The sequence below is a fragment of the Gossypium arboreum genome, chromosome 11, assembly GCF_025698485.1.
Source record: "Gossypium arboreum isolate Shixiya-1 chromosome 11, ASM2569848v2, whole genome shotgun sequence".
Lineage (NCBI taxonomy): Eukaryota > Viridiplantae > Streptophyta > Magnoliopsida > Malvales > Malvaceae > Gossypium > Gossypium arboreum.
The window spans coordinates 106230803-106257819 of NC_069080.1; the positions used below are offsets into that span (position 1 = coordinate 106230803).

General features: G+C 30.3%; 4 protein-coding genes across 4 annotated transcripts; 3 read left to right on the top strand and 1 right to left on the bottom strand.

Moving 5' to 3' along the window:
• Positions 1-13274: 13274 nt before the first annotated feature.
• On the top strand, positions 13275-15590 carry LOC108470816 (uncharacterized). The gene is made up of 5 exons (XM_017772297.2): positions 13275-13537; positions 13989-14205; positions 14772-15057; positions 15154-15231; positions 15333-15590. Exons 2-5 carry the CDS (start codon positions 13991-13993, stop codon positions 15381-15383), a joined length of 630 nt encoding a protein of 209 aa, XP_017627786.1. The 5' UTR covers positions 13275-13537; positions 13989-13990; the 3' UTR covers positions 15384-15590.
• A 3310-nt stretch (positions 15591-18900) lies between these two features.
• LOC108470738 (uncharacterized) lies at positions 18901-24270 on the bottom strand. Its single transcript, XM_017772180.2, has 13 exons — positions 23724-24270; positions 23501-23563; positions 23308-23394; positions 22323-22421; positions 21817-21912; positions 21662-21727; positions 21474-21564; positions 21144-21211; positions 20986-21051; positions 20060-20110; positions 19821-19885; positions 19331-19414; positions 18901-19171 (listed from the first exon to the last, which is right to left on the bottom strand). The coding sequence occupies exons 1-12, from the start codon at positions 23892-23894 to the stop codon at positions 19357-19359; spliced, it is 981 nt and encodes a 326-aa protein (XP_017627669.1). The 5' UTR covers positions 23895-24270; the 3' UTR covers positions 18901-19171; positions 19331-19356.
• Positions 24271-25531: 1261 nt separating this feature from the next.
• LOC128283478 (disease resistance protein RFL1-like) lies at positions 25532-26287 on the top strand. The gene has a single exon (XM_053020894.1). It carries the CDS (start codon positions 25637-25639, stop codon positions 26102-26104), a length of 468 nt encoding a protein of 155 aa, XP_052876854.1. The 5' UTR covers positions 25532-25636; the 3' UTR covers positions 26105-26287.
• On the top strand, positions 26212-26787 carry LOC128283927 (probable disease resistance protein At1g15890). Its single transcript, XM_053021339.1, has 2 exons — positions 26212-26582; positions 26631-26787. Exons 1-2 carry the CDS (start codon positions 26212-26214, stop codon positions 26785-26787), a joined length of 528 nt encoding a protein of 175 aa, XP_052877299.1.
• Positions 26788-27017: the final 230 nt, after the last annotated feature.

Below are 27017 nucleotides of genomic sequence, written 5' to 3' on the forward strand. Positions count from 1 at the left end.
AGCATGACAACTTATAAATGTTGATTATTTGAGCTCTAATCATATATGTTCAATCACTTCGTTTGTTAGCTCGTTGAAATCATAAACAACTTACATTTAGAATCAATAAATAGAATTGATAAATTTAAAGAAATAGATTAATTCATAAATGAATTTAGTTTCTCATTAAGTGTGAAAATGGTCTGAGAATTAATTTAATTTTTTTGAATTATTATTTAAGTAATAATTAAAGTTAAAAATGGAATTAAATTAATTGGTTATTATGAATCTGTTGAATGTATAAATTAAATATATCTTCTTTTATGATAAAGTTGTCATGACTTTAATGTAATTAGAATTGGATTAAGAAAACTATTTAATTGGAAAGTTAATTAATTTAATTATATATATTTCGGAAATAGAAAAAATGCATTGGGTTGAATTAAATTATAAAGTGTTGAATTAAAATTCTAAGAAGAATGTATATGTAACACCCCAAATCTGGCCTAGACGTTATGGCCAAATCTAGAGTTGTTACTTAATATGATTGAAAACTTGGTTTTTGAGTAAATGGAAAATCGTCATAAACTTTCAAAATCCCGATTATATTCAAAATCATTTCTTATTGTTCTTTTTACTAAAAACGTTGTTTTGTTTATATTTTCTAAAATTTATACATTTCTCAACGGAAGACTCCTTAAAAAGAGATATTTGAAAAACACAATTCGTTGATTGAAAACCTCTATTTTGGTAGGAATGCATTTTGTCAACTAAAATATTTGAGCGGTATTAAGCAAAATACAAGAATAAATTTTAAAAAAAAAATCTAAACAGTCCAAAAAGTCCAGAGAGTCCAAAAATTTTACAAAACCAAAATACCAAAACTTAAATAAATCAAATTAAATAGATTAATACATTAATCGAGCTCCCCACTTGCACCGACCCACCTAAGTCTGAGGATTACCTGAAAATATTAGTCAAACAAAGAGTGAGTTTTTGAAACTCGGTGTATAACGAATAACTTAAAGCAGATAAATGCATATTAGACAGATTTATCAGAAACAAGTTTATAATAGAATAGTACAGATCCGACATATAATCCTACCTCCAATCGCTATACACCATCTCCGACCATCCAACACACTATATGGGTATAAAACACTCATCCATCCCTACACACCACTTTGTGTCAATAAGACACTTTACAGAATAGTTGCAGTTGAGCTGCCTAATCATTAGGCGATTTACTGTCTTTTTACAGAATCACTTCCTCCTCATGTTATTTACAACCCAGCCCAGATGCAAATACCAAATATACTATATATCATACTTATTCAGAGCAGAAATTATACATGCTATAGTTTTACATACACAACATATCAGATTTGAATCATATATTTAACATAAAGTTACACGTTTATTTATTATTTGGCATCTTAGTTACTCTTACAAATAGCATATACTATACTAACAGATGTCCAAATTTTATGTTTTACAATATATTTAATCACAAACTGTCCTTACGAAAAGCCCGCGATCAATCGGGACGACGTGTACGGCCTTCGAAAAAAATCTTGAATTTTGGGCCTACACACTCGTGTGGCCCACACAGCCCAAATGGCCAGCTCGTGTGGCTCACACGGCCTCACACATGCCCGTGTGTTACCCACAGTCTAGTACATGGCCTACTAGGGGTGAGCGTTCGTTCGAATCGAATGAAAAAATTTCGAGTTAATCGAGTTGACGAATTATATTTTATCATCCTAATTTGATTTGAAATTTTCTCGAATCGAGTCGAGTGAGATGGAATTTGAATCGAATCAAATCGAATATATCTGTTCGAGTTAAATTTTAAAAAATAATTTTGGGTCCTTGTAACCACTATCACCTATCCTAATAAAATTTGTCAACCTTAATAAAAAATTTTATTAACTTTCATCACCTCATAATTTATTTATTAATCTTTTATATACGGGTTGACTTTTTTGCTTGCTTAGTTGTTTCAATTATCTTGATTCTTGTCACTATGTATTTTGGAATTTAAAATATATTAAATGCAAAATGGGATTTTTAATAAAAGTTATTTTAAAATAAAATGTGAAATTGATACCAATATAAAACTTTAACATGAATATTTAATGGAAAAATTAATAATTAAATTTTAATATAAATATTCAATATGACTAATCAATTCAATAATATAAATAATATAAAATGTGAAATTTAATTAATAATATAAATAGTAGATATAAATAAAATTATTACTGCTTATGTTTAGTGATTTTTTGGATAATTTTGATTTTTATTTGAGAGTAAAGGTGAGAAGTAAAAATTTAGGGGAAAATAAAAAGTTTTGAGGGATAAAAGTTTGAGGGAAAATAAATGGGGGGAGTAAAAGTTTAGAGGGAAAATATTAAAAAATTTTGGGGGGTGGATTGGGGTAGATGGGAGGTAGGATTGGAAGGAAGTAAAAATTTTAAGGGTAAAGTGGGAGGGAGTAAAAATTATGGGGGAAAATAAAAAGTTTTGAGGGTTTTAGGGAGTAAAATTTTGAGAAAAAATAAATGGGAGAGTAAATTTTTGGTGGGAAATGAATTTTGGGTAGATTGGGGGGTTAGGATGGAAGGGGAGTAAAAGTTTTGGGGGGAAAATGGGAAGGAGTAAAAGTTTTAAGGAAAAAGTAAAAAGGTTTAGGAGTTTGGGGTAAAAATGTAAAATATTATAATTTGATATTTGAATTATTCGAGTTATTCGAATTCGAAAACTCAACTCCATTCGAACTCGAAATTCGAAAAAAATTCAAGTTGACTCGAATAACTCGATTAACTCAAATAACTCGATTCGTTTAACTCGAAATTCAAATTTTTTTTCAATTTTTTCGAGTCAAATCGAATTTTGCTCACCCCTACAGCCTACCACATGGTCGTGTGGCATCGGCAGCACCCACTTTTGGCTTTCCCTATTTGCTATTTTTCGAGTTTCTCGTTACACACTTGGGTATTTTTAAATGTGATTTCTCCCAAGGTACTCCCAAAACTTAAAATAACCATCAAAATGATTAATTCCATTAACGATTTAGTAAATCCAAGTAACACACTAGTTTATAGTCGCCAATAAACACGCTAAAAATGTCGAAAATTAACCCATCGGGTGTTCGATCGCTTACCCCAAACGATGTTAATAGTCCTAAAAAATGCCTAATTTGCCGGTAATATGTTATTCTCCGCAACCTCTCCTATCAGAACATTAAATAATTAACCCAAAAATAAAATAAGGCTCTCACTTCCAAAACCACTAATAATAATCCAAAAACCACGAACACCTACCCAACCACTTCGCGTAGCAAGAATGGAACTCAAAACAAAAGCAATTACAAAATGAATAGGAGAAGAATTGAAGAAAGACTTGAAAACAAAAGAAATAATAAAGATGGAAAAAAACAAAAAAGGAATAGAACCTTAAATTGAAACAAACAAAACGTGAAAAAGCAATAAGAATTTTGAAAAGAAAAATGAAATAATAAGCTGTTGAAAAAGAGAAACTTGGGGAGGATTTTTCTCAAAATAAAATAAACTCTTTTAACAAATCTAATCTTACAACCTGATAACAACCCAATATTTGACTTCTAATCCAACACCACCAATTTGAATAGTTGACCAAAGACTAACAAAATAAAATCACCCCACACCCCTGCAGAGATTCGAACTAATGACCTCCAGACGCCACTAAACCACTGAAGCAAGTACTAACTAAAGACAGAGTTTAACAAAACAAAAATTTAAGATTTTGAACTTCTCGAAATGGATTTGAGCTTCTTGAAGCTCGACTGCTGCTCATCAGTCCAGACAAATGGAGCGTTTTTACGCAACAACTTAATTAGAAGAGTTGCAATTAATGAGAACCCCTCGACAGACCTCTAATAATAATTGCTAGCCCAAGAAAACTGTGGATCTTAGAAACATTCCTAGGTTGTTTTCACTCAAGCACAGCCTCTATTTTCTTAGGATTAACTCAGATCTTCTCAGCAGAAACCACATGACCCAGAAAAGTTATCTCCCTCAACCAGAATTCCCATTTGCTCAACTTAGCATAGAGCTGTTTCTCTTGGAGTATCTGAAGAACTACTCTAAGATGCTCATCATGATCACCTTTGGTATCTGAAGAACTACTCTAAGATGCTCATCATGATCACCTTTGGTCTTAGAGTATACTAGAATGTTGTCGATGAAGACCATGACGAACTAATCCAAGTACAGCTGAAAAACCCGGTTCATAAGATCTATGAATGCAATTGGAGTATTCGTCAAACTAAAAGGCATGACTAGGAACTCATAGTGCCCATAATGAGTCCTAAAAGCAGCCTTATGAACATCAATTTCCTTAACCTTAAGCTGATGGTATCCAGAACAGAGATCTATCTTGGAAAACATAGAAGCCCCACGGAACTGATCAAATAAATCATCGATCCTCGGAAGTGGGTACTTATTCTTTATCGTTAACTTATTCAAATGACGATAGTCGATACGTATCCTAATAGTATCATCTTTTTTATTTACAAATAAAACTGGTGCCCCCTACAGAGACACACTGGGACGAATGAACCCTCAATCAAGAAGTTCCTGAAACTGAGTCTTTAACTCCATAAGCTCCTTCGATGCCATATGCTAAGGAGCAATGGAAACTGGAGTTGTACCTTGTAAAAGCTCGATACCAAACTCAACCTCTCGAACTGGAGTTAAACCCAACAATTCCTCTGGGAAAACATCCAGAAACTCTTCTGGAAAATGAAAAAGGACCAAAATGACTAAAAATTTTTATGTTTTTATTTCCATTTTCAAATTTTTGTTTATGTGTCAAAATTTCAATTATTATTATTGATTTTGGCTTTACATATTTCAATTTCATCAACATGTTTTTTTCAAAATTTTAATTTTTTAAAGTAATTTATTTAAAATTTAATTCTTTTAGGTATGGATAAATTTTATTTTATTATAAAATATATATAAAAAACTCACATAATCATATAACTTATTTTGTAAATAAAATGATATTTTGGTATTTTCTAACTTGAGTTGGGACTTGATTGATGGGTGATATTAAACCTGATCATGGGCTAGGCTAGGCCAATACATTATTTTATGCCCGTTTTTCAAGCCCAGGCTCGACTCGAAAAATGGGCCTAAAATTTGCCCAAGCCCAACCCGTATTAAAAATACTAAAACTTAGGTTGGCTCGATTGTAATAATTTTTTTAAGATTTTTTTATATAAAAAGAAATGTTTCCTAACAAATTGAAAATATAAAAAAAATATATAGGCATGAGATTCGAGTCGAGCCTGAACCAAAAAAAATTATGCTCGGGGCCCAACCGATTTAGAAAATGGGTCTTATTTTTTTGTCTAAACCTATTTTTCGAGCCTATATAATTACCCAAACCTTCTCACTTTTTAGGCGGACAATCAAACCTAGGTGGGTGGTCCAGCCTATGATCAGGTCTAGGTGACACCGACTTAGTAAAGGGCTTTATAAATATTAAGTATAAATATACAATTGATTGAGGTAATAAAGTGTACATAATAAAATGAGTTAAATATAAAATTGGTACCTAAACTTGTCCATTTCTCCTAAATTGATACTTGTGGTTTTTTTGTTCAGTATATAAACTAAGCCTAACAACATCAATTTTTTGATGATGTAGCAGCTTTGACCATTTGCGCACTACGACATGTCACCCTCTTTGACCTATCCCTTTGAAAAAAAATGATTAAAATTATTTCTCTTAAATTAATAACATCATTTATTAAAATAAAAAAAATTAAAATCTATTAAATGTTTTCCATCAGTTAGTAAATCGAATGTTGAAGAAACCTTTTCGGTTCCCAGATGTTTCCATCATTCAACATCAAAAGTCATCTCTGAATCTTTATTTTAGTTACATTGGATCCTTTCACAAGAAATTTCCATCCTTCAACATTAGTGTAAAAACCCTTCTAATTCCATCCTTCAGCCATCTAAAAAATCTGTTTGATTACCCAACCATTTGAAAACTTCTTCATCCTCTCACTAAAAGAAGTCTTATTTCATTATCGGTTACTTAGCCTTTCATATTAGTGAAGTGGTATTCGAATCAAGCTTACCCGATTTTAATCATCGATTACTGGTATTTTACTCAATCTTTCTGAGTTGTTTTTTTGTTTCCATTTAAAAAGCATAATTTTTTAAATTTATTGGTTTTTAGATATGCTTTTTATTGTGTCTTTTTTAAAAATAGAAAATTTTTATTTTTTTCACTGCTTAGATTTTGACTCATTCTAAAAAGTGACAAATTTTTTGTTGGGACCCTCGATTTTCTAGTTTAAAGAATGTTTAACAATTTGTAATGGTTTCTTAGTGTTGGGTTAATGTTGAACCAAATTTTAATAGTATTTAGGGTTTTCGTTGTTTAGATATTTTATTCGTATTATAACTAATTTGTAATTTTTTTTGGCATTCATGTGTATACAAAAAACTCCATTTTGAAGGGAATATTTTTTTAGGGTAAAAATTGATTGAGGCTAAAAGGTCAGCCAATTGATATTATTAGTATGTCTATTATGTATGTTATTTATAATACTATTTATGTATGTTATGTAGTTTATTATTGTTTATGTATGTTATGTATATTACTATTTATATCATGTATGTTATGTATATTGTTGTTTATATTATTTATGTTATGTATATTACTATTTATATTATGTACTTGACTTTATTATCTAATTGATTTTGTCTATGTAGTGTTTTATCATGACTTGGGATAAATGTGTGGTGTATATGCATTTGGGTGGAACTGTTGTCACAAACCCTTGTGCAGCCTATGTTGGAGGGGAAGTGTTGCAATGGGATTTTGACTTAGATTTCTTGTGTTATTATACTTTGTGTGAGATGGTAGCGGAAGCTGGGTATAGAGCTGTGAATAACTTTGTATACTTTGAAAATGGGTTAGATTTTAGCAAGGGACTGAGTGTTTGCTATTATAATTCATCATCCATAGCAACGATTGCCATATTAGAAATATAGGGTCCATACATGTATATGTTGAACACGAGTTAGACACACTTGATGTTATTGATGATACCATGTTATTGATCATACCTCCCGGTTGAGTTTAATTAGTTAATATACAATGGAAAATTTGATTGTTATATTTTGTTGGATAATTTGATGGTTCTACTTTGTTGATGTCAACCTGATTTTGTCTTTCCATGGATCCTTTATTTGATGGTTTTATTTTGTCGATGTCAATTTTGGTATAGGTATATACTTTAACAACAACGTAAAAATTTTTTCCATTTAATTCATATATTGGTATCTATTGATTCTTTTACAAAAATATAAAAAGATTTTCCATTCAATTCATATATTGGTATCTATTGATTCTTTTACAACAACATTTTACAAAAACATAAAAAGATTTTCCATTCAATTTATTCATTCTTAACAATTAATGCAATAAATACATGGACAATATTTCACCATCCACAAGTAAGATAACCCAAAAACACCATCTATGATACAATTAACAATGATTTATAAGCAGCTATTACTTTGTTGTTCCTTGACATATTAGCCTTGTACAATCTGATCTTTTTTTTCCAAATGAGTTACCTTCAATCGCATTCTTTGCATATCATCAATATTGAGCTTATCATGCTCAAGCCTTAATCTCCTATTCTCTGTCAGTAACATCTTATTTTGAAACATTATTTTATCGATTGTGCATCTTTGTTTTTCTACAGTTGAATTCGTCTCATTATTGTTACCTTCAACCTATCGAAAAAATCATAACCCTCGGTTTGCATTTCTTACATACAAAAAAAAAATTCAAAATATTAAAAATTTTAGAATATATCTTCAACTCAAATTGCAACAAAATGTCAGTACAAAAAATTGCACAAAAATCTTCAACCAACATCACAGCACCCTTTGTTTCTCAGAAGTCTAACTATGACAAACCAAAACACAAACCCTAATTTACCTCTTTGAAGTTCGCACACCCAAAGAATTTTCTCCCTTTGTTCTTTAGTGTATTCGCGTTGCAAACGGGAGCCCTTATCTCACAATGGCAATACAAAATCCTATTTTTGAGAACTTGATTTTTTGTTTGTAGGAGAAGACAATCTTGCTCATTTTCTTCCTTTAAAAGTGTTATGAACAAACCGTGAAAGGAAAAAAAGAAAAAAAAAACCAAAAAAAGGTAGAAAACAGAATAGTTGGTGAAAGGAAAAACGAAAAAGATGGAAGAGAGGTAAAAGACGAAGAGGTCAGGTAGAAAACGAATTACTTTAAAAAATTAAAAGAAAAATAAATAAATGGGATGAGTCAAAGTGGATGACACGTGGCAGCTCGCAATTGGCCAGAGTTGCCATGTCTTCAAAAATTAACATTGTTAGGCTGAAATACCAATATAATGGACGAAAAAAAAGTTCAGGTACCAATCTGGAACAAAAAAACCATAAGTATCAATCTGGGAGATGTAGGCAAGTTCAGGTACTAATTTTATTTTTGACCCTAATAAAACTAAAATGTATAAATATATCAAAATAAAGCTTTGGTTGAGTGTAGACCTATCTAAGGGTTGCGTAGCCAACCTGACCCAACTTGAGCCAGGCTTGAGCAATGTTGCACCTTGGGCCAAGCCAACCTAGACTGAATTCAATTTAAATAATAAAAAAACATTTTTAGATTAAAATTTAATTATAAAAATGTATAAAATCTCAACTAAAAACATAATTTTAATATTTTATTAATTTTTAAATAGTAAAACATGCTTTTTGGGTGACTTGACCCGGCTTGAAAATAATCTTAGGCTTGAAAAAAATTTTGGAACCAGGACTCAGTTCAACCCATGGACACCTCTAGTTTAGTGGTAAATCTAAGGTTTTTTCAATGTAATTAGCATATGGTCAAATTCTACCATATGCATATTTTTATTGTTTTTTAAATTGAAGGACTAAAGCACCCTTAAATAATATAATTTATTTTAAATACAGAATGCTATTTTTGTAATTTCCCTAACCAACTTGGGCCTAGGTGACTTGTGACACCAACTTAACCAATAATTTTATTAAATAGTTTAGATACTTGAATGTATAATAACCTTGTATGCATTTAAAAATGGGTAAAGGTACATAAATGACCACTAAAGTATTGCTTGCATTCCATTTTGGTCACTAAAATATATGAAATCAAATATTTTCATCACTGAATGTTAATAACCATTTGAAATTTAAAGGAAGTGCTGATATGGGATTTTTTGTTGGTCTAATAACAAATTTAGCCTTCTAATGTTTATACATTCTATCAATTTGATCCTAAATATAAAAATTTCAACAAATTTAGCGCTTAATATTTACAAAATTTATCATTTTAGTTCAAATTCTAAAAAAAAAATCATTAAACTTAACTCTCAACATTTACAAAATGGTAAGTTTTGTATTTTTTTAAATAACCCAACACCCAAACCTAGATAAAATGAAAATAATAAAATAATTATCATCACCACTAGCTAATATCTTAGCTCCAAAACAAGGGTTCAACTTTGGGTTAACCCAAATACAAGATGGAACCTAGAAAGTAAAGGTATCCATGGATTGGGCTTAGGCTCAATTCCAAAAAAATTCAGGGCCATATCTATTTTCGAGTTGGTTTGACCCGCCCAAAAATCTCGTTTTAGTATTCAAAAATTAATAAAATATTATAAATATAATTTTAGTTGATATTTTATATGTAATTTTTTTAAAAAAGTTACTATTTAAATTGAATTTGAACTAGGTTGAGCCAACTTAAGGTGCGGAAATCCTTGTTCAAGCCTAGTACAAGTTGGGTTGGTCCTACCAAGCTAGACGAGCTACCCAACCCTTGGACAAGTCTACTTGAAAGTAAGTATGGCAGATGCCATTGATTTCCCCACCCTTTGGCTAAACACACAAATTTGAACAACTACATACACAATTAGCAGCAGTACTGAAAAATCATTAATACCTCATTTTCATGTACCAAATAGTGAAAATGAACTTTTTTAAAACTCTTTTTTAAGCATAAGAAACTAAAATAAGAACCATAAATAAACCGTGAGTAGGGTACAATAATGAAATTTGGTGTGAACGCATATTTGCAAAACAAGGTTCACAGTTTCTCAAAAAAAACACAATACTATATTTCTAAAATTTCTTGTGAAGATTCATGCAATGAGACAAATACTGAAATTCACCATATTTTAGTGGCAAACAATAGTTTTAACCTAATGTAGGAAAAAAAAAGGGAAAAAAATGGGAGAAGAATTTTTAGCTTACATTAAAAGTCTTGAAAAAATAAATTGATAAGATTGATTATTTTAAATTTTACTCAACAATTTCATTAATTCTTGTATTGTTATGGCTGAGTGTGTTTTTAGATAGATGGTTGCGGTTGTGATGTAGCCAATAACTCTATGGATATTTTTAACTGGTAATAATTTCTTCTGTAATTATACTAGATTTGGAGTTTGGTTTTTAATTTACAAAATTTTAAAATTAAAATTATAATTTTGTAAATGTTGAGGACTAAATTTATTGAATTTTTATAATTTGAACTAAAATGATAAATTTTGTAAACATTGAGGCTAAATTTGTTGAGCTTTTTATATTTAAGATCAAATTGATAAAATATGAAAACATTAGAGAACTAAATTTGTTATTAGAGTAATAAAAAACATACATCAACAGTTTCATCAAATTTCAAATGACCGTTAACTTTTGGTGACGAAAATATTTGATTTTGTATAGTTTACAATCAAAGTAGAAAAAAAAAAGTTCAATGGACAATAGGATGCGAGTAATACTTTATTAAATATATTTTTACACTTTACCCTTTAAAATTTGAGGATGTGAAACTTTTTTATTGGTGACTAATGATTATGAACGTTAATATAATCTTAATACCAGTTATTCCTTAAATATTTGACAAAATAAGAATGGTCAACTCCATTAATTGGGTTGATATCGGTTCAATTTGTTTGGATTTTTTTACATTTTTTGAATCATCCATCATAATTCAGTTCGGGTGAGTTTGGTTCTCGATTTTTTTATAATATTTTATTTTGATACTTTAGACTTATTTTGATAAAATGAATATTGAATATTATTTGATAAAATTTTAAGATTTTTTATAAATATTTCTAAAAAAACAATAATATTTTCAAAACTTTTAAATTATTTTAAATATAAAATATTTATTTTATATCATAAAAATTTAAATCAATTATATGTTAAATAAAAAATCGATTCAATTTAATTTCGAATAACCATAATTTTTAATTTGCATCTAATAAATTGTTTAAATACCTACAACTAACTCAATTTTTTTCATTGGCTTAAAATTGACTCAATTAAATCCTCGCACGTGCTTACAAAATTTTATCTAAATAAACTAATTTTATTTCATTAATTCTAATAATTAAATATTTAAAGCAAACTAAACTACCTTTTTAATTTTCGTCCAAAGAAAACTACCATTTTAATTAGATAATATATTATGTATAGTATTTACATAAGGAAAAATATTTAATACATACGATAAGTAAGATTAAAAGATTGATAAGTATTGTATAAAAGTATAAAAAATATTAAAAACATAAAAATAAATACATTGACGCAATATAAAAAAATCACCAAATTCTTGTTCCTTCTGCTTTTTAATTAAAAGTAGAACAATTTGTGGATAACTTTGATCAAATTGAATTGATTGTAGCTTCATTCACACTTCAACCTAAAAACCATTGAATTACATTTTAGATGTTAGTTGCAGTTAACCCCACAATCTTTAGGGAAAATTTTAAAGCAACTTCTTCTCCAAAATTACAAGGCAAGGCCTGTTGTTTCCAAGTCCTAAGTAAGTAAGCAACAAGAATCAAAATGAAATTTTTTTTAGATAAATATAAATTTTCATTTGGAGCATCAAAAATAAAATAAAAATTATAATTTAAACACTATCATTACTCATTTTAATCACTTTCGTTATTCCTAAGTAAAACAGATTTATTTATATATTCATATACAAAAGACTAAGACAAGAATAAAAAAAAAAAAGAAAAAAAGCACATGGATATAAAATTTAATTAACTTGAAACACATATTTTAAAGGAAGTCCAGTTATACTGTTTGAAGTATGAAGTTGGTGAATACAATGAGGTAGCATCCCAAGAAGTCAACATAATCCGCCTTTACTTGACTTATCATGCCCATTTTCCTAATCTCAAAGCAATTCAGGCCTAACTCCATGGTTTGAAAGTCAAATTCCAATTTCACACACTCAACTTTATACCCTCAGAAGCTGGAGGATGAAAAACAAATTGTGTGCAAAATGGAAATGAAGAGAGAGCAGTTGGAGGACTGTGAATTTCATGAGTTGGGGGATTTTACATTTTCTTAATATTCAGATTTTGAAATGTCAAACCTAGCTTTTAATCATTTGGGGTTGCTGGTCAAGATTAAGTTCATTACTTGGATACTATATTGAGTTAAGAAGATAACAATCATCACTTTCAAATCATTTTAATTCTAATTAATTTGTTGCTCTACCATGATTTCCTGTCAAAATATTTGTCCCTAACTTAGATGCACTGTTGTGACCAATTAAATATTTCTTATAAATAAAATTATAGTTACAAAAGACTTAAAATAAAAGATAACTAAATTTAGTGAAATAATCAAAGTTTTTTTATTACTGGTTTTCAATTCTCATTGGTTGAACTTTTCATTTATGATTCAACTTATTAATCTAGTTCAACAACATGTATGTTTAGGCAAATTTCATTTAGAAATTTAATAATAGATTAAAATTTAATGCATATATGAAATTAAAATGAAATTAAAATAATTAAAATACAAATGATAAATTAGTTAGCTTTTATATATATATATATATATATATAACAAATCATAAATTAGTTGGTTGTTACACTTGAAAGGCTCCAAATTTAAATTTTAGAAATGAGAGAAAGGTATTTATATAAATTTTAAAATATTTTGATAAATTAAAACATTCTTTAATATTTTAATCTTTAAGATAGGAGAAAGATTTTAAATATTTTATTTATTCAGTTGATGGTTGCATTGCTTTTTTCTATTTTTCAACTAAAACTTAATTAAGTTTTGGGAGAATTATGGAGCCCATATTTGTAAGCCCAACTGAAATACTTGAAAAGGGAAATGAAGGCCTTTCTAGAAATTTATAAAAGAAGAATTAGCCCAAGCTCCATTAAAATGGAACTAATGCCACTTATTACCTCGCCTACTTGGTTTGGTTAACTAACCCACTCAATGATCCATATATACAACACCACCACCATATCTTCTCTTCTCGCCTGTTTTTGCTTCATCTCCTTTCCCAGAATCTATTACAGGAGCAAAAAGAAGAAATCAGAGAAAGGTTAAAGAGAAACAGAAACAGAGAATTTGCACTAATAATTTGGGCGAACAATACAATACAAAACAAAACCTATTTTTTGTTCTTCTCTGGGATGATACCCTTTCTTCACTGTAAGAAATCTCCTTCTTTTGCTTTATCTTGTTTCTTTTTTGTTCATACTTGGTAATTGGTTTCTTTTTTTGTTGGGATTTTCTGGGTTTTTTTAGGAAAGATTATAGCGTATCTGTTTAGCTTTTCAAGGTCAGGCAACCAATTTCTCTCGCAGTTCATTTTTTCCCTTTCATATGACATTTCTTCTCCTACTCTTAACAAACAGAAAACACCCAGACTTTATTTTCATCATCTCTTTGATTTTCACGGCATAAACCACCCAAATTGGTTTTCCGGGGAATTTCTTTTTCGAAAAATCAGTTTTTATTATTCTTATTTTCTTCAACCGCAATTGGATTTTGGGTCTTTCTTTAATTAAAAAAAAAACTTTATTGCTCTTCAGCTTTGATTTTATTGGATGTAAGAAAATTGAAACTTTTTTTTAATTTGTTCTTATTGGTTTAATGACAGAGATGGAGAAAGAAGAGAGGAGCCAAAGAACATGCAAAACAATAGAGCCGGAGTTGTTTTTACAGTGGGGGAATAGAAAGAGGCTAAGATGTGTGAGAGTTAAAGACCCTCAAAAAATCTCTCATAAATCCAATACTATAATTCGTAGAAGAATCACTTCTCGGCTTTTAGATAAAGAATCCTCTCCTTTTTCTCAATTCAATCCTCGTCTGACTAGGTATGAACATCAATTCTTTCTTGGAATTTTCAAAAAAAAAAGTCATGTTTTATTTTTCTTGGCTCCTTTTGTTTGTTTGGAAAAAATATGAGATTTTTTTTGTTTTCAAGCTTTTTCTCGTCTTTTTGGGGAATTTTTTAAATTTAATTTTACCCATTTTCTTTGATTTCTGAGAAGCTCTTAGGTTGGGAGGGAGGGGAAAGAGATTGAATGTTGTTTTTTTCGCCCTTCCCCAAAATTAGCTGGGCATGGCTATGGGTTCTTTTCCGGGTAAAAGAGAAAAGGCATATTTATTTATTTTTTCTCAGAAGCCATCTACCAGTGTTAAGGATTTTCCGGGAAAATGACTCAATAAGGTTGTGGGACTCGTTGTCCCCTGTTTGGTTGATCGGATAGGGGAAGTTCCTACTTGTCTGCTTTATACCATTTTAGTTCTCTGACTGCTATTTTTGGTCTCTTAGCAACCAAACATGGTGTTAAGAAATTTCCCATATAAAACTTTTATAATTGAAATAAGCAAACTGGTATAATGGTGAAATTTACTCTTTTTGTGTGTTTGATTGTAGGAATTCAGAAGCATCTATACTGCGGTCAGATCACCGGAAAGCGGCGTCACCAGAGAAGGAAGACAGGTACTACACAACAAGAGGGTCAGCAGTGGGATTGGTGGATGAGAACGGGAAGATTGCAGTGGATAGCAATAACGGAGAGGATAACAAAGGGGTAGCGTGGCCAAAGCTGTATATCACATTGTCAAGCAAAGAAAAAGAGGAGGATTTTATGGCAATGAAAGGGTGTAAACCCCCTCAGAGGCCTAAAAAGAGAGCCAAGATTATCCAAAGGAGCTTACTTGTAAGTAAACATTGTTGTATTTGAAGCATATATGTAGGCTCCATATATATAATTTTTGGTGTAAATTTGACATGTATTGGTTGGTTGTGGTGGCAGCTGGTGAGCCCTGGGGCATGGTTGACTGATATGTGCCAAGAAAGATATGAAGTTAGGGAAAAGAAGAGTTCTAAGAAGGTAACATATGATTTGGTTTCTCTTATTTTGCATTTCCTACAATGCAATAATTTTTTATGTTATTATTCATGTTTCTGATGTGGGGTTTTGGCATGATGCAGAGACCAAGAGGATTGAAGGCCATGGGAAATATGGAAAGTGATTCAGATTGAAGATAAATCAATGGCAGCAGCAGGGCCCTTTTTCTTTTCTGATATTTTTTGGGGGAATATTTTTGGAGTTGATGTTAATGGGTTGGAGAAAAATATAGAGAAGTTAAAACATGGGTGTGCTTGCTGGGGTTTGTTTGGTGTATAGATGTTTGATATTTTTCATATATATATAAATCAGAATGAGAATAATTATTGTTTTTGGATAAATATTAGTAATTTTGGCAACTATGATATCCCATAAGATTATGTTTTGTACTTCATATTAAGCATGCAGTGAGATGAGGCAAAAAAATTGTGTCAAGTTTGATGGGTGGAATCACCCATATGACAAAAGATGAGTGTGTATGTGATATAAGAAGGTAGCATTTGTCAGGACTGGTCTATGTGATTACAAAATCTCAAAAGTACATTCTTCCCCTATGTAAAATTTGCCCATCTTGTTGTACCTCAAAGTAGCATTTGCATAGAAATTTCTACAATCTATCAAGAATAGTAAAGCAATTTAAGTTTTTGTTTGTTTCGATAGTATAGATTTTTGTTTAACAAAATATCTTTTTATTCTTCAACTTTTAATTTCTGAATATTGAAAAATGTCTTAAAAATATATATAGTGGAGTTTTTAAATTTTATAAACTGAGTTAAAAGGTTCACAATAGCGGTAAAATATTTAACCATATTTTTAAATCTATGTGGAATAAAAAATTTTAATTCATGATAACTATTGAAGTATATCCATTTTCTTACTTTGATATTTATTTTATTGCAACAATTTGGTATCTAAAGTATTTTTTTCTATTTTGGTTATTCTTTAACGACACTGTTAGGTTACTTGACTAATGAAAATTTATCATGTGACTTATTTCGGCAATGAAAATATTGTCAGTGACAATTAAATTTATTTAAAATAAAAAATTTAAATTTAAATTTAAAATAGAAAATTTTGATATTAAATACTAAATATTTAAATATTAAAAAAAAATTGACTTTGATTGACAATTGACCAACTGTTGCCTGACGCTAGCTTGTCATGTGGCACTATTAGAATACCCAAGTCTTTTTGTTTATTTTAATATTATATATTATATTGATTAAAAAGTAAAAAATCATATATTATATATAAAAACATTTAATTAAAATTTTTATAAAATTTATAATTATAAAGTTAAAATTTTAAAATAATATATAAAATTTGAAAATTGTTATAAAAATTTAAAAGCATTTAAATTTCAAGTAATTGCAAAAAATCTTGAAATTTAAATACTTTTTGAATTCTATAAAAAATATTATTAAACTTTTAAAATATATATATTTTTACAATTTTTCACAATTTTTGTAATAATATTATTAATTTCAACTAATTTCTTATCAATTATCAGTTTTTATTATAAATTTTATTTTTATATATATTTTTAGATTATATATATTTTGTTTTCTTATATATATATTATTTTCATTTTTATTTTTTAATATGTATATACATTTAATAAAAGAAAGTAATTTTGTTTTACATAAAGTCGACATGTCTCTTTGTGTGGCTATCAATTTTTTTATTAGAAAAATGAACTCAAAAATATAAGGCATACTTTAAATACTAAATTGAGAAGTGATTAATACTATAAATATTAAATTGGGACAAAAAATTTAAGTACCAAAGTGAAAAAATTAGATATATTTTAAGAGTTAAATAATGAATTAAGCCTAAAAGAAATACACTATCCCTAAAAACAAAAACCTATTTTTATTTTAAATGGAATTTTTTAATTAAAGATACATGAGAAATTATTACTAAATAAGGTTTTGGATAAAACTAATAAAATGAAATAAAAATAAAATAAAGTAAACATTATTGTTACAGAAATTGTTATATTTATATTTTCACTATGTTTTAGTTTTGTTGATACTTTTAAATTAATGGTAAATTTATCACTCTATTTCAACTTTATATTGAATTTTTATTTGAATGATTTTGAAACTAAAATTTGATTTTTGATTAAATTTTATTATTCAATTTTAACTTTAGTTAAATATAAATTAAAATATTTTAAATATTTATTTAAAAATTAAAAATGATTAACTAATTAACATAATATTAAATATTTATAAAACTGCTATTAATAAAAAACAACAAAGTATTTTTTATATATTTTAAAATTTTTATTAAATACAAATTCAAAGTTAATATATAATTTTATAAAGTAACTTAATGTTGACTATTAAAATAAAAATAGTTGAAATAATAATTTTTTCATTTAATTTTGTTTTCAAATCATTAAAATCAAATTTTAATTTAAAAATGCAAAATTTAATTAAAATTCAAAGTTGAGTGTTGAAATTATCCGTAAATTGAGTAACATCAATCAAAATAAATTTACACTAACCCTTCTTACATTTATATCAACTAATTTAATATTGAAAGACCTAAGAATAACAGTAAAATTTGCTTTTATATAAATTCAAATTACCCTCCTTCATTACTGCATATAACTTCTTCAAAGAGGAAACCCAGAATGGAATGTGGGTCATCAATATAACATCATACCCACTTTCTCCCTCATCTCTCTCACTAGCTCTGTCCCTTCCCCCGCTTCCTGAAACCTTTCTTTACCTCCTCGAGGAAATTTCTTGTGTTATGCTGCTATCATCTTGCCTATAGCACCCGTCCATGAAATCCTCCTTGGAGAAGCTCAAGCTAATCCTTGTAGTCCCCTCCGACACGTCATTCCGAACAATAGATAATACAGCGGGTTGTTCTTCCCTGTCCCCAGCATAGAAGTGCACTGTTGGGGCAAAAGTTTGTCTGGACGGAGTCATAGAGGGAAGGAATGTTGGAGTTTGGAAAAGTCAACAAAAAAATTACTACATGCTAACGTGCTATTTCAGCATTCTGCTAATGAAAATCCAACTATTTTAACGGGAATAATTAGTTTGAACAATTAATTTATCTAAAGTGATTAAATTGAAAAAAAAATTTAACTAACTAAAATAGTACATACCGTATTTTAGAGTGAAATTGAATGTAATTTAGATTTAATGAAGGAAGAAAGGCTTATTTAAAAAAAAAAAAAGAAAAAAGGACGGTGTAAGGACATTTGTTTACCAATCGAAGTTTTAAGTACTTAATTGGATGTAACAAAAATATAAGGACTTGAATAAAATAACAATGTTCAAGGACTTATCTACTATATTAGCCTAAAATCCCTTTCTTTTAAATTTTTTTAAGATTATGTATTTTTTTTTGTTTTTTTTAAGTAAATTTCAAAAATTTACAACCAACCAAACACTAAGTATATCCGCATGGTCTGGAAACAACTAAGAGGTTCAAACTTTTGCAGAAGAAAAAGTAAAACTAGGCTGCATCAGGATTTCAGATTAGATTACTTCAAGAACTTTTCCCAAAAGAGTCGGTGAATAAGATAATTTGCCAGTCACCTTCATATTTCTCTGACAGCCAAACCATTGTATCATGTTTTCAAGTTATATTCCACCTCCAATAGTTCATGTTTTTATCCAACTCCACTTTGTTAGGGGAAAGAAGAAAATATTATACCATAGCAAAGTATATATACATAAATCACAATCCAGTTTCACGTCCCTTAGTTTCAACTTTCAAATGGCATCATAGACTGCAATAGCAATAACTTGAAATGAAAGTTTCCGAGGTATCAGATGCAGAAAGCTGAATTATCCCAGCTGCTTGTCTTCTGTAATTGTATTTTTATTGGATGAATTCTGGAAATATTTGTTGGTCCATATTCTGGAGAAGTTTTAAGAAACTGTAACATGATATCCTGCAAAACGAAGTCAATAAGCATGAGGAGGATCTTCACCATCGGATACCATTTCCAGTATACAGTTCATAATATATGGTAATTTATAATCCTGAAGCTGAGCAATGACAATCATAAGTCTAGATGAAACAGAGATTTAAGAAATTAGATAACTCTCACCACTTGGGTCACTTTTAGCAGTGTGATCAGTTGACTTGAGACCGAGCAGCTTGGAGCATATCAACTATGAGGGTTTTGACATCCCTAATACCATACAAAAAAAAAGGAAAAGAAAAGAACTGACTGAGCAACAATAAAACATGCATGTAACACAGTCACACCCACAACTTGTTCATGCAAGCTATTGCTTCTTTACTTGAAGTCTTAGCCAGTCGACAAAGAACCCAGATTAAAATACAATATCAGTATTCTTATTTAAAAAGCTTGGATAAAGGACAACAATGTGCCATGCCCTCCCCATTTGTTGCAGTGGCTTTCGCCAGGATGGTACAAATTTAGTTCTCATTGAGAAAGAAGATTAAGATGAGAATCCCAGAGCAAATGCCTTGAATAAAATGTAAAAACAATATCTACTAAACAACAGATGACAAGTAAGATATCAAGGAAAGTTTCTTCAGACCAAAAAGTATTTAATATAAAGATATCTCACTTTCTATCTTCTGCACGTCTAGGAAAAGGAATTCGAAGCTCGAAAGTATTCCCTTGATAACCAGCCTGCAGGGAAAAAGATTCATAGACCAAGAATTTGAATACAGTAAGAACTGATTCACAACTCACAAGGCATAGTGATTGGAAATCTCTATCAGTTAACTTCAAAGCAATGGAGAACGTTACTTTCTGTTAGCCAATAACATAGATTTAATATGAAGGGTTAAAAGTTATTAAAACCTTGACATTGAATCCAAGACTATCCAAATCCAGCATGTAAGCATTGTCTACCTGGAGAAAGACAGATCAGGCAGGAAAAGGAATAGCTCAATAACCAGATATGTTAAATTCCCTATCAATAAAAGGTCTTCAATGAGAAATTTTCAAAGAAGAGTACATCATCACATTGAATAATTGTTAGAGATGATTGGGAAGAAATGGATCAGCAATTCAATTCAGATTTGATTCAGATAATAATTAGGTTTATTTGGTTTGGTCTTTGGTTAAGTTAAAAAGTAATATTCAAATCGAACATAAATCTATGTTTTAATCTTTTATAATATAAAATTAATATTTTTAAAATTAGGAACAATGCTTAAAAATTCTATAGAACCAAGTAAATATTTTAAAGTTTTAAAAATTTTAAAAATGATGAACGGATCCAAAGTGGTGCAATTCAGTTTGTTTTGGTTCAATTACAGGACTTCATTTTGGACTTCAGAAAACCAAATTATACATTGACCTAATTTTCTTTCCTTCCAAAACCAAACAAACCGTCATTGGCCTCCAAAAGAATTACGAGGCACTATATCATTTTTTCATCCACAACTAAATTGAACCGTCTGAAAATAGAAACTTAGATGAAATCTGAGTCGTAACATTGGATCTTCTAGGATGAAGAATCATTTTTCTGTCTTTTCCAGATTATTAGAACCCTACCGCACTTGGGTTGAAGAAATATTCAGCAACTTTAGCCAAATTATTCAGAATAAGTTATTAATTTCTCTTACTCTGATTTTAGGAGGCCTAGGATTAGCTATTGAGGCATGTCCGATGGTTTTCCAACTTAACCAGAAAGAGCTAGCTGACTTGCCTCTTCAATACAATATGGATAAAATCTTCCACTTAATATAAGATACTGTCCAAAAAGTAATATTCTTAATTACCGGGATTGACGTTGCGAATTGTACAATGACTTTTGTGTCTTCAGCATGATCCTTATTCATGTGAGACTGAAACAAAAAGCTGGATTAATAAGACAAAAATGGATGTTTTCATGAACAAATGAAATGTTGTACAGGAGAAAATGAACAGCAAAAAATACCGCAACAGGCTTAGAGAACTGAGCTATTGGATCAACATTCGAGTCCTGGTACTCCTCTCTGCTGAACTCTAAGCATATAAAAAAAAAAAAATACAAAATGACATTAAGGAAAAATAAAATATAAAAAATGATTGTTAGGACAAAGGAATAATAGAACCACAAACAAGTCAATAAGTTGCTGAAAACAATAAATGAAACGGGTAAAAGGCAGCAGAAAAAGAACCAGTAGTGCCTTGTCTTAAATGGTAGGTTGCATTAACATTCTTCAAAATTATCATTAGAATAGAAGGAATGTAAGATGTAATACAGAAAAGTAATCAAAACACAAACCTCCTGATCCCAACAAAGCTGTCGCAACACCTGATACATATCTCACAACCTTTGCTTCAACGCGCATAAATTGGAAGTCACCGAAGTCCACCTTCAGAATAGAAACATATGCTGAGTTCTCTATCTAAGCAGATTAGTGACAACATTCATCTAAAGGGACATAGCATGCAGGGGGATGAGAAACATACCCAGAATGCATTTGGGTGTTTAGCCAAATAAGCAGTTCGAATGGCTGCTTGATCTTTTTCGGATACCTGTATAATTGATCAATACATCATCTCAAATACTTCAGAACACCAAACAATTAGGATGCCCAGCAGGAGACTGGAAATTACAAACTTACAGCAATAGCATCACCATGCAGAGTGATTACTAAATCAGTCCTGTCTTCAGGATCTCTAGCGACAAGCAACGAGCATTTGGAATTAGCCAATAAGTCCTGCAAAGTAATTTTTGTCAGAATTATTAGGTGACAGGGACAAAACTTGTCTACCAGTTCACAAGGACAATAGGATTAACAAGGGAGAATTTTCCAAATGGTAGAATGAAAGCAGGTTGGTGACTAGGACATAAGCAACTAATACTAATAAAAAGAGAAAAGAGCTTTCCTGGTTCTCAGAAATGGCTTTGTTCAAAATTGGCAACATGACAATACCAAATTATAATCCTAACAATTAACATGATTCAATAAATGCTTCCATCACCATGCATGATACTAATCCGAACATTACCCAATATCCTTTTGATGTTTCAATTCCCCTTCTCTTAAATTCGTCTGAGCTAGGGCGTTTTGTGAATAGATTACTTATCAAGCACTCACTAAGTAAAATTCAAAATCAAAAAGAGAACCTTTGTATGAACTGCCAGGCTGCTGACTGCTAATATTGGAGATCCATTGGCATCACACGCAAAGTCAACCATCGACCCTGATGGATAGCCCTCATGCTTCTGCATGCAGAAAAGAAGTAAAAATGAGTAGGATAACAAGAAAAATGTCCAATGAATAGGGCAAGAATAAAATTTCCAAACGAGCAGGCCAACAAATAGAAAAAATGTCTTAAGTGATGAATGTCATAAACAATTAAAACCAAAAGAAGACCTGGAAAGCAAATAATAATCCTAGTTCTTACTGAATAAGGAGCTCAAAAAAAGAAAAAAAAAATCCTAATATGAGTTGTTAAGGCACATATAAATCATCAGTTTAATTCCATTCAAACAACTGCACGAGAAGTGCCAAAGGACCCAAGACTTTGCAAGATCTTGTTTCCATTACAGGTTCTATATAGAAAATAGTAATTGTATGAGCAACACCATGGCCTAAGATACCATAACTGCAACTAGGAAGGATGAAAAAGCAGAAACTTTGCAAGATTCAGTGACAGCTTGTGCAAGTTTAGGTTATAGGAGTCTTCTGCAGCTAGTTGATTAAGTTTTTATTCATTATGAATAAATCTAATGATTACAAGATTAATTTATCATGATTAGAATTGTCTGCTAGCTGATGAGATTATGATCTGCATAGCAAGAATCCTTCAAAGTTCTTCATCCCAAATCATCACCATGGAAAGGGTAAGCGAACCGAAGTAATTTTAAAAGGCCACAAAGGATTAAAAAGTACCTTTTCACTCCTAAAACTTCAGACAAAAGTAAAAAGCAATAGCCATCCACAAACTTTTACCTTGTTCATTAAACCTAATCAAGAATCACTCTTGTAATTTAGACAATCTTCGTTATAAAGTCTAGTAATATGATCACAGGTGTCTTTATATCATTCTTCATGCTTAATTAACCCATATTATAAATGAACAAATCAGCTAGTAATATGATCACAAACCTGTGAAAAAGTTGAAAGCATACCGCGCGTGCTTTGATCAAGAACAGTACGGATTTCCTCCACCGGAGAAAGCCTAGCAGCCTTCTCCTGAAAATGGATCAACCACATTTCAGTAAGTTCCAATCCCAATATGATTACAGTATATATAGACAAAACAAAGAGGGAAACATTACATATATAAAATTAAACAAACCTGGTGAGCTTGAATTAACTGAAATATATTGGTTTCTTTATTAACATCCTCAGGAGAGACAGCCTAGTAAAACAAACAGAAAACCCATTAATTTTCCTAAACAGAAAAAGAATATTTTCCAATCAATTACTCCCTTTCAGATAAAAATCAATAAAAAAAAGAAAACCCAAATTTCCTTTTTTAAAGGTATAGAAAGGAACAGAAAGCTGAGTGTGTAAATTACCTGAGAAGAAGAAGGCTGAGTTGCAGAGGCCATGATAGAGAGAGGTCTGGGAGGAGGAATTGGAAAGAAACGAGAGTGACAAAAATGAAACATGGGAGAAGATGGAGGGGTTTTATAGACATTTAAGCGTGAAACTAACGAGAGAGTAAAAGTTGTTGGTAGAGTCCTCATCTTTTCCACCCAACCTGCTACACCTTCTAGATTGCTACAACCAAACTAAACTATTTATTTTATCTATTTTTTATGATTTTCTTTTTTGAGGTCAAACGCTATTTGAAAAATGTTGGGAATTTAAAATGAATTAGACAGGAGGGTTTTTTGGGGGGCCAAAAGAAATAGATACGAGGTTGAAGACGAAGGCTACTAAAACACCATGAAAGGGGCTTACCAGCCTAAAGATATAATGTCCGGTCTAAATTTCAGAGGACGAAATATATTTGAAACTTGGGAATTTGGGATTCAGTAACGGTGAAATGGCCGGGCGGGTTCGGATTTGGATCGAGCATATTTACATAGGCATTCATTCATATTAAAATGAGTAGTGCATCTTTCCTTTTTTTTTTTTTAAAGATAATTTATTTAATATTTAATACTTGGAAGAAGAAAAATTTCGTTTAGATCCAAAAACTTTTATTTAATATTTAAAAGTTGAAATCCAACAAAAACGTGGAGGAAAAGAATTAATATTTAAAGCCTGGAAAATTTTGTGGAAAAATTATTAAAATTACATGAAAACAAAAGAAAATTAAATATTAGTTGTAAATAATTTAATATTTAAAAGTTAAAAAAAGTGAAACAAAAGATTAGTTTTAATTAAAAGTTGAATAAAATTAATATTTAAAAGTTGAAAGATGTTTAAAAAAGTCGTTTTAGCATTTGATAAAATATATTTTAATGTAAAATGTGTATTAAAATTATGTGAAAACAAAAGGTTATACATTATTTTCAAATAATTTAATATTTAAAAGTTGAAAAAGTTAATCGAAATATTATATTAATTTTAATTAAAGTTGATTAAAAATATTTATTTAATATTTAATAGTTGAAAACAGAAAAAAAAAAATAAATTGGTTTAGTTTCAACAACTTTTATTTAATATTTAAAAGTTGCAATCCAACAAAAAAGTGGAGAGAAAATTAATATTTAAAGCTTGGAAAAAATTTTGTCAAAAATTTTATCAATATCTTTTTAATGGAGAAGAAGAACTTGAAACACTTGAAATGGTAATTGAAGTGAAGTGCCCATTTCAGCAGAAATTTCAAGAAATTTTTTTAGGTTCAACAGAAGAATGATAAATTACCTCTCTTCTTTTGTAGACTCTCGTAATTGAGTTATTGTCAAGTTTCGATTAAGATTTCCTTACACAATGATTTGGTTACTCAACTTAGACAGTAAAAATTTGACATTTGTTTTAAACAAAAAGAGAGACGCATGAATCAGGAGTCAAAGAATTGCATGGTAATGATAATTTAATAAGTTTTCATGCATTTTTTAAAAAAAAAATTATTTTTAGTGCTCTCTCTTGCATATGCATATTCTAATGATTTTCAACTCTTTTCTAGATATCAATTATTAATGAATGAAATAAAACATGAAAAAAATAATGATATAAAAGAAAATGGATATCAAAAGCTGATCAAAGCTAAGGAGAAATTTATAAAAAGACATACTTCAGTGAATAAGAAAAATATATGAGCATATAATATTCATCTCATTCAATAGTTACATTCATCACATATTATCATCATGCTTACATAACAATTGTATAAAAACATAAGGCATGACAATAACATCCGATCGTTGATAAAGCAAGGTGAGTAAATGATGGATACCGATGTGAGTGTGATGTGAGGGTGATTATAACATATTAGTATAAATCCTATTTTAATTTAAAGCAGGATGAAGAGGAAGCAATGGAGTGTTTCTCTGGGCTTTGTCCTGATTTCGAGTCCCGTTATCAACTCAGCAATAAAGCGGAAAATGAGGCTGACATCATTGCTAAACTCTTGGACCAAAACAAGGGATTTAATAGAGTTTCACACCGCCCTGCTCTTGAAGGGATAGGCATTATCAGACCTGTAACAGAGTACGAGGCCTTTGGATCAAGAAGCAGTGCTTTCAATGGGATCATGGCCGCGTTGGAAGATGATAATGTCAATATAATAGGAGTGTACGGGATGGGAGGTGTTGGCAAAACCACACTTGTCAAAGAGATTGCTAGAGAAACCAAGGAGAATCAGCTGTTCGATGAAGTGGTGTTGGTTGCTATAACACAAACTTCAAACACGGTAAATATTCAAAATGAGTTTTCCAGTAAGTTAGGCCTGAAATTAGACGAGCCTAGCTTGATGTTCGAGCTGCCCGACTACATGATCGACTAAAGAAACTCACCAAGGTTCTTATCATCTTGGATGATATTTGGGAGGAACAAGACTTGGGCGCACTTGGAATTCTTCCGACCGACGAACACAAGGGATTGAAGATGTTGATGACGTCTAGGAAGCTCGTTTTATTGAAGTTGATGGGTTCTCAGAAAAGCCATCCAATTGATATCCTGAAAGAAGATGAAGCATGTAAGCTGTTTAAGAACGTGACTGCTCCTATTGCTGAAAGAGCTGAGTTCCAATATACAGCAAATAAAGTTGCCCAAAAATGTGAAGGATTTCCGATCGCTATTGCAGCAGTTGCAAAGGCTTTGAAATATAAGGAGAATCTGTGTGAATGGGAGGATGCTCTGGAGCAGCTAAAGCCCTCTGAAATAAACTTCAGGGGTATCTCAGGTGCTGTGTATTCAGCTATTGAGATGAGCTACAAATACTTGGAAAGGGAAGAACTTAAAATTCACTTTCTTGCTCTGCTGTATAATGGGTCATAATGCTGCCATTGAAGGTTACTGAAATGTTGCAGAGGCTTGGGTTTATTTCGTGACCTTGACACAATAGAGAAGGTACTGAACAGAGTATTGACATTGGCTAGTGAACTCAAAGACTCTTCTCTGTTATTTGCTAATTCTACCCCTGAATGCTGTGATATGGATGATGTTGTCTGCGATGTTGCCATTTGAATTGCTTCTAGGGACCATAGTTGGCTTTCTTTAGGTAAGGAAAACGTATTTGAAGGGTGGTCAGATGAGGAAAGTATGAGAAACTACCGTCTTATTAGCGTACAAAAGACTAAGGTTAGTGAGCTTCCAGATGAATTGGAATGTCCAAACCTTAATTTTTCTCTATGGGTAGTGCCGATTATTCTTTAAAAGTTCCAAATAACCTTTTTAAGGGGCATCGTTGCCTTGAT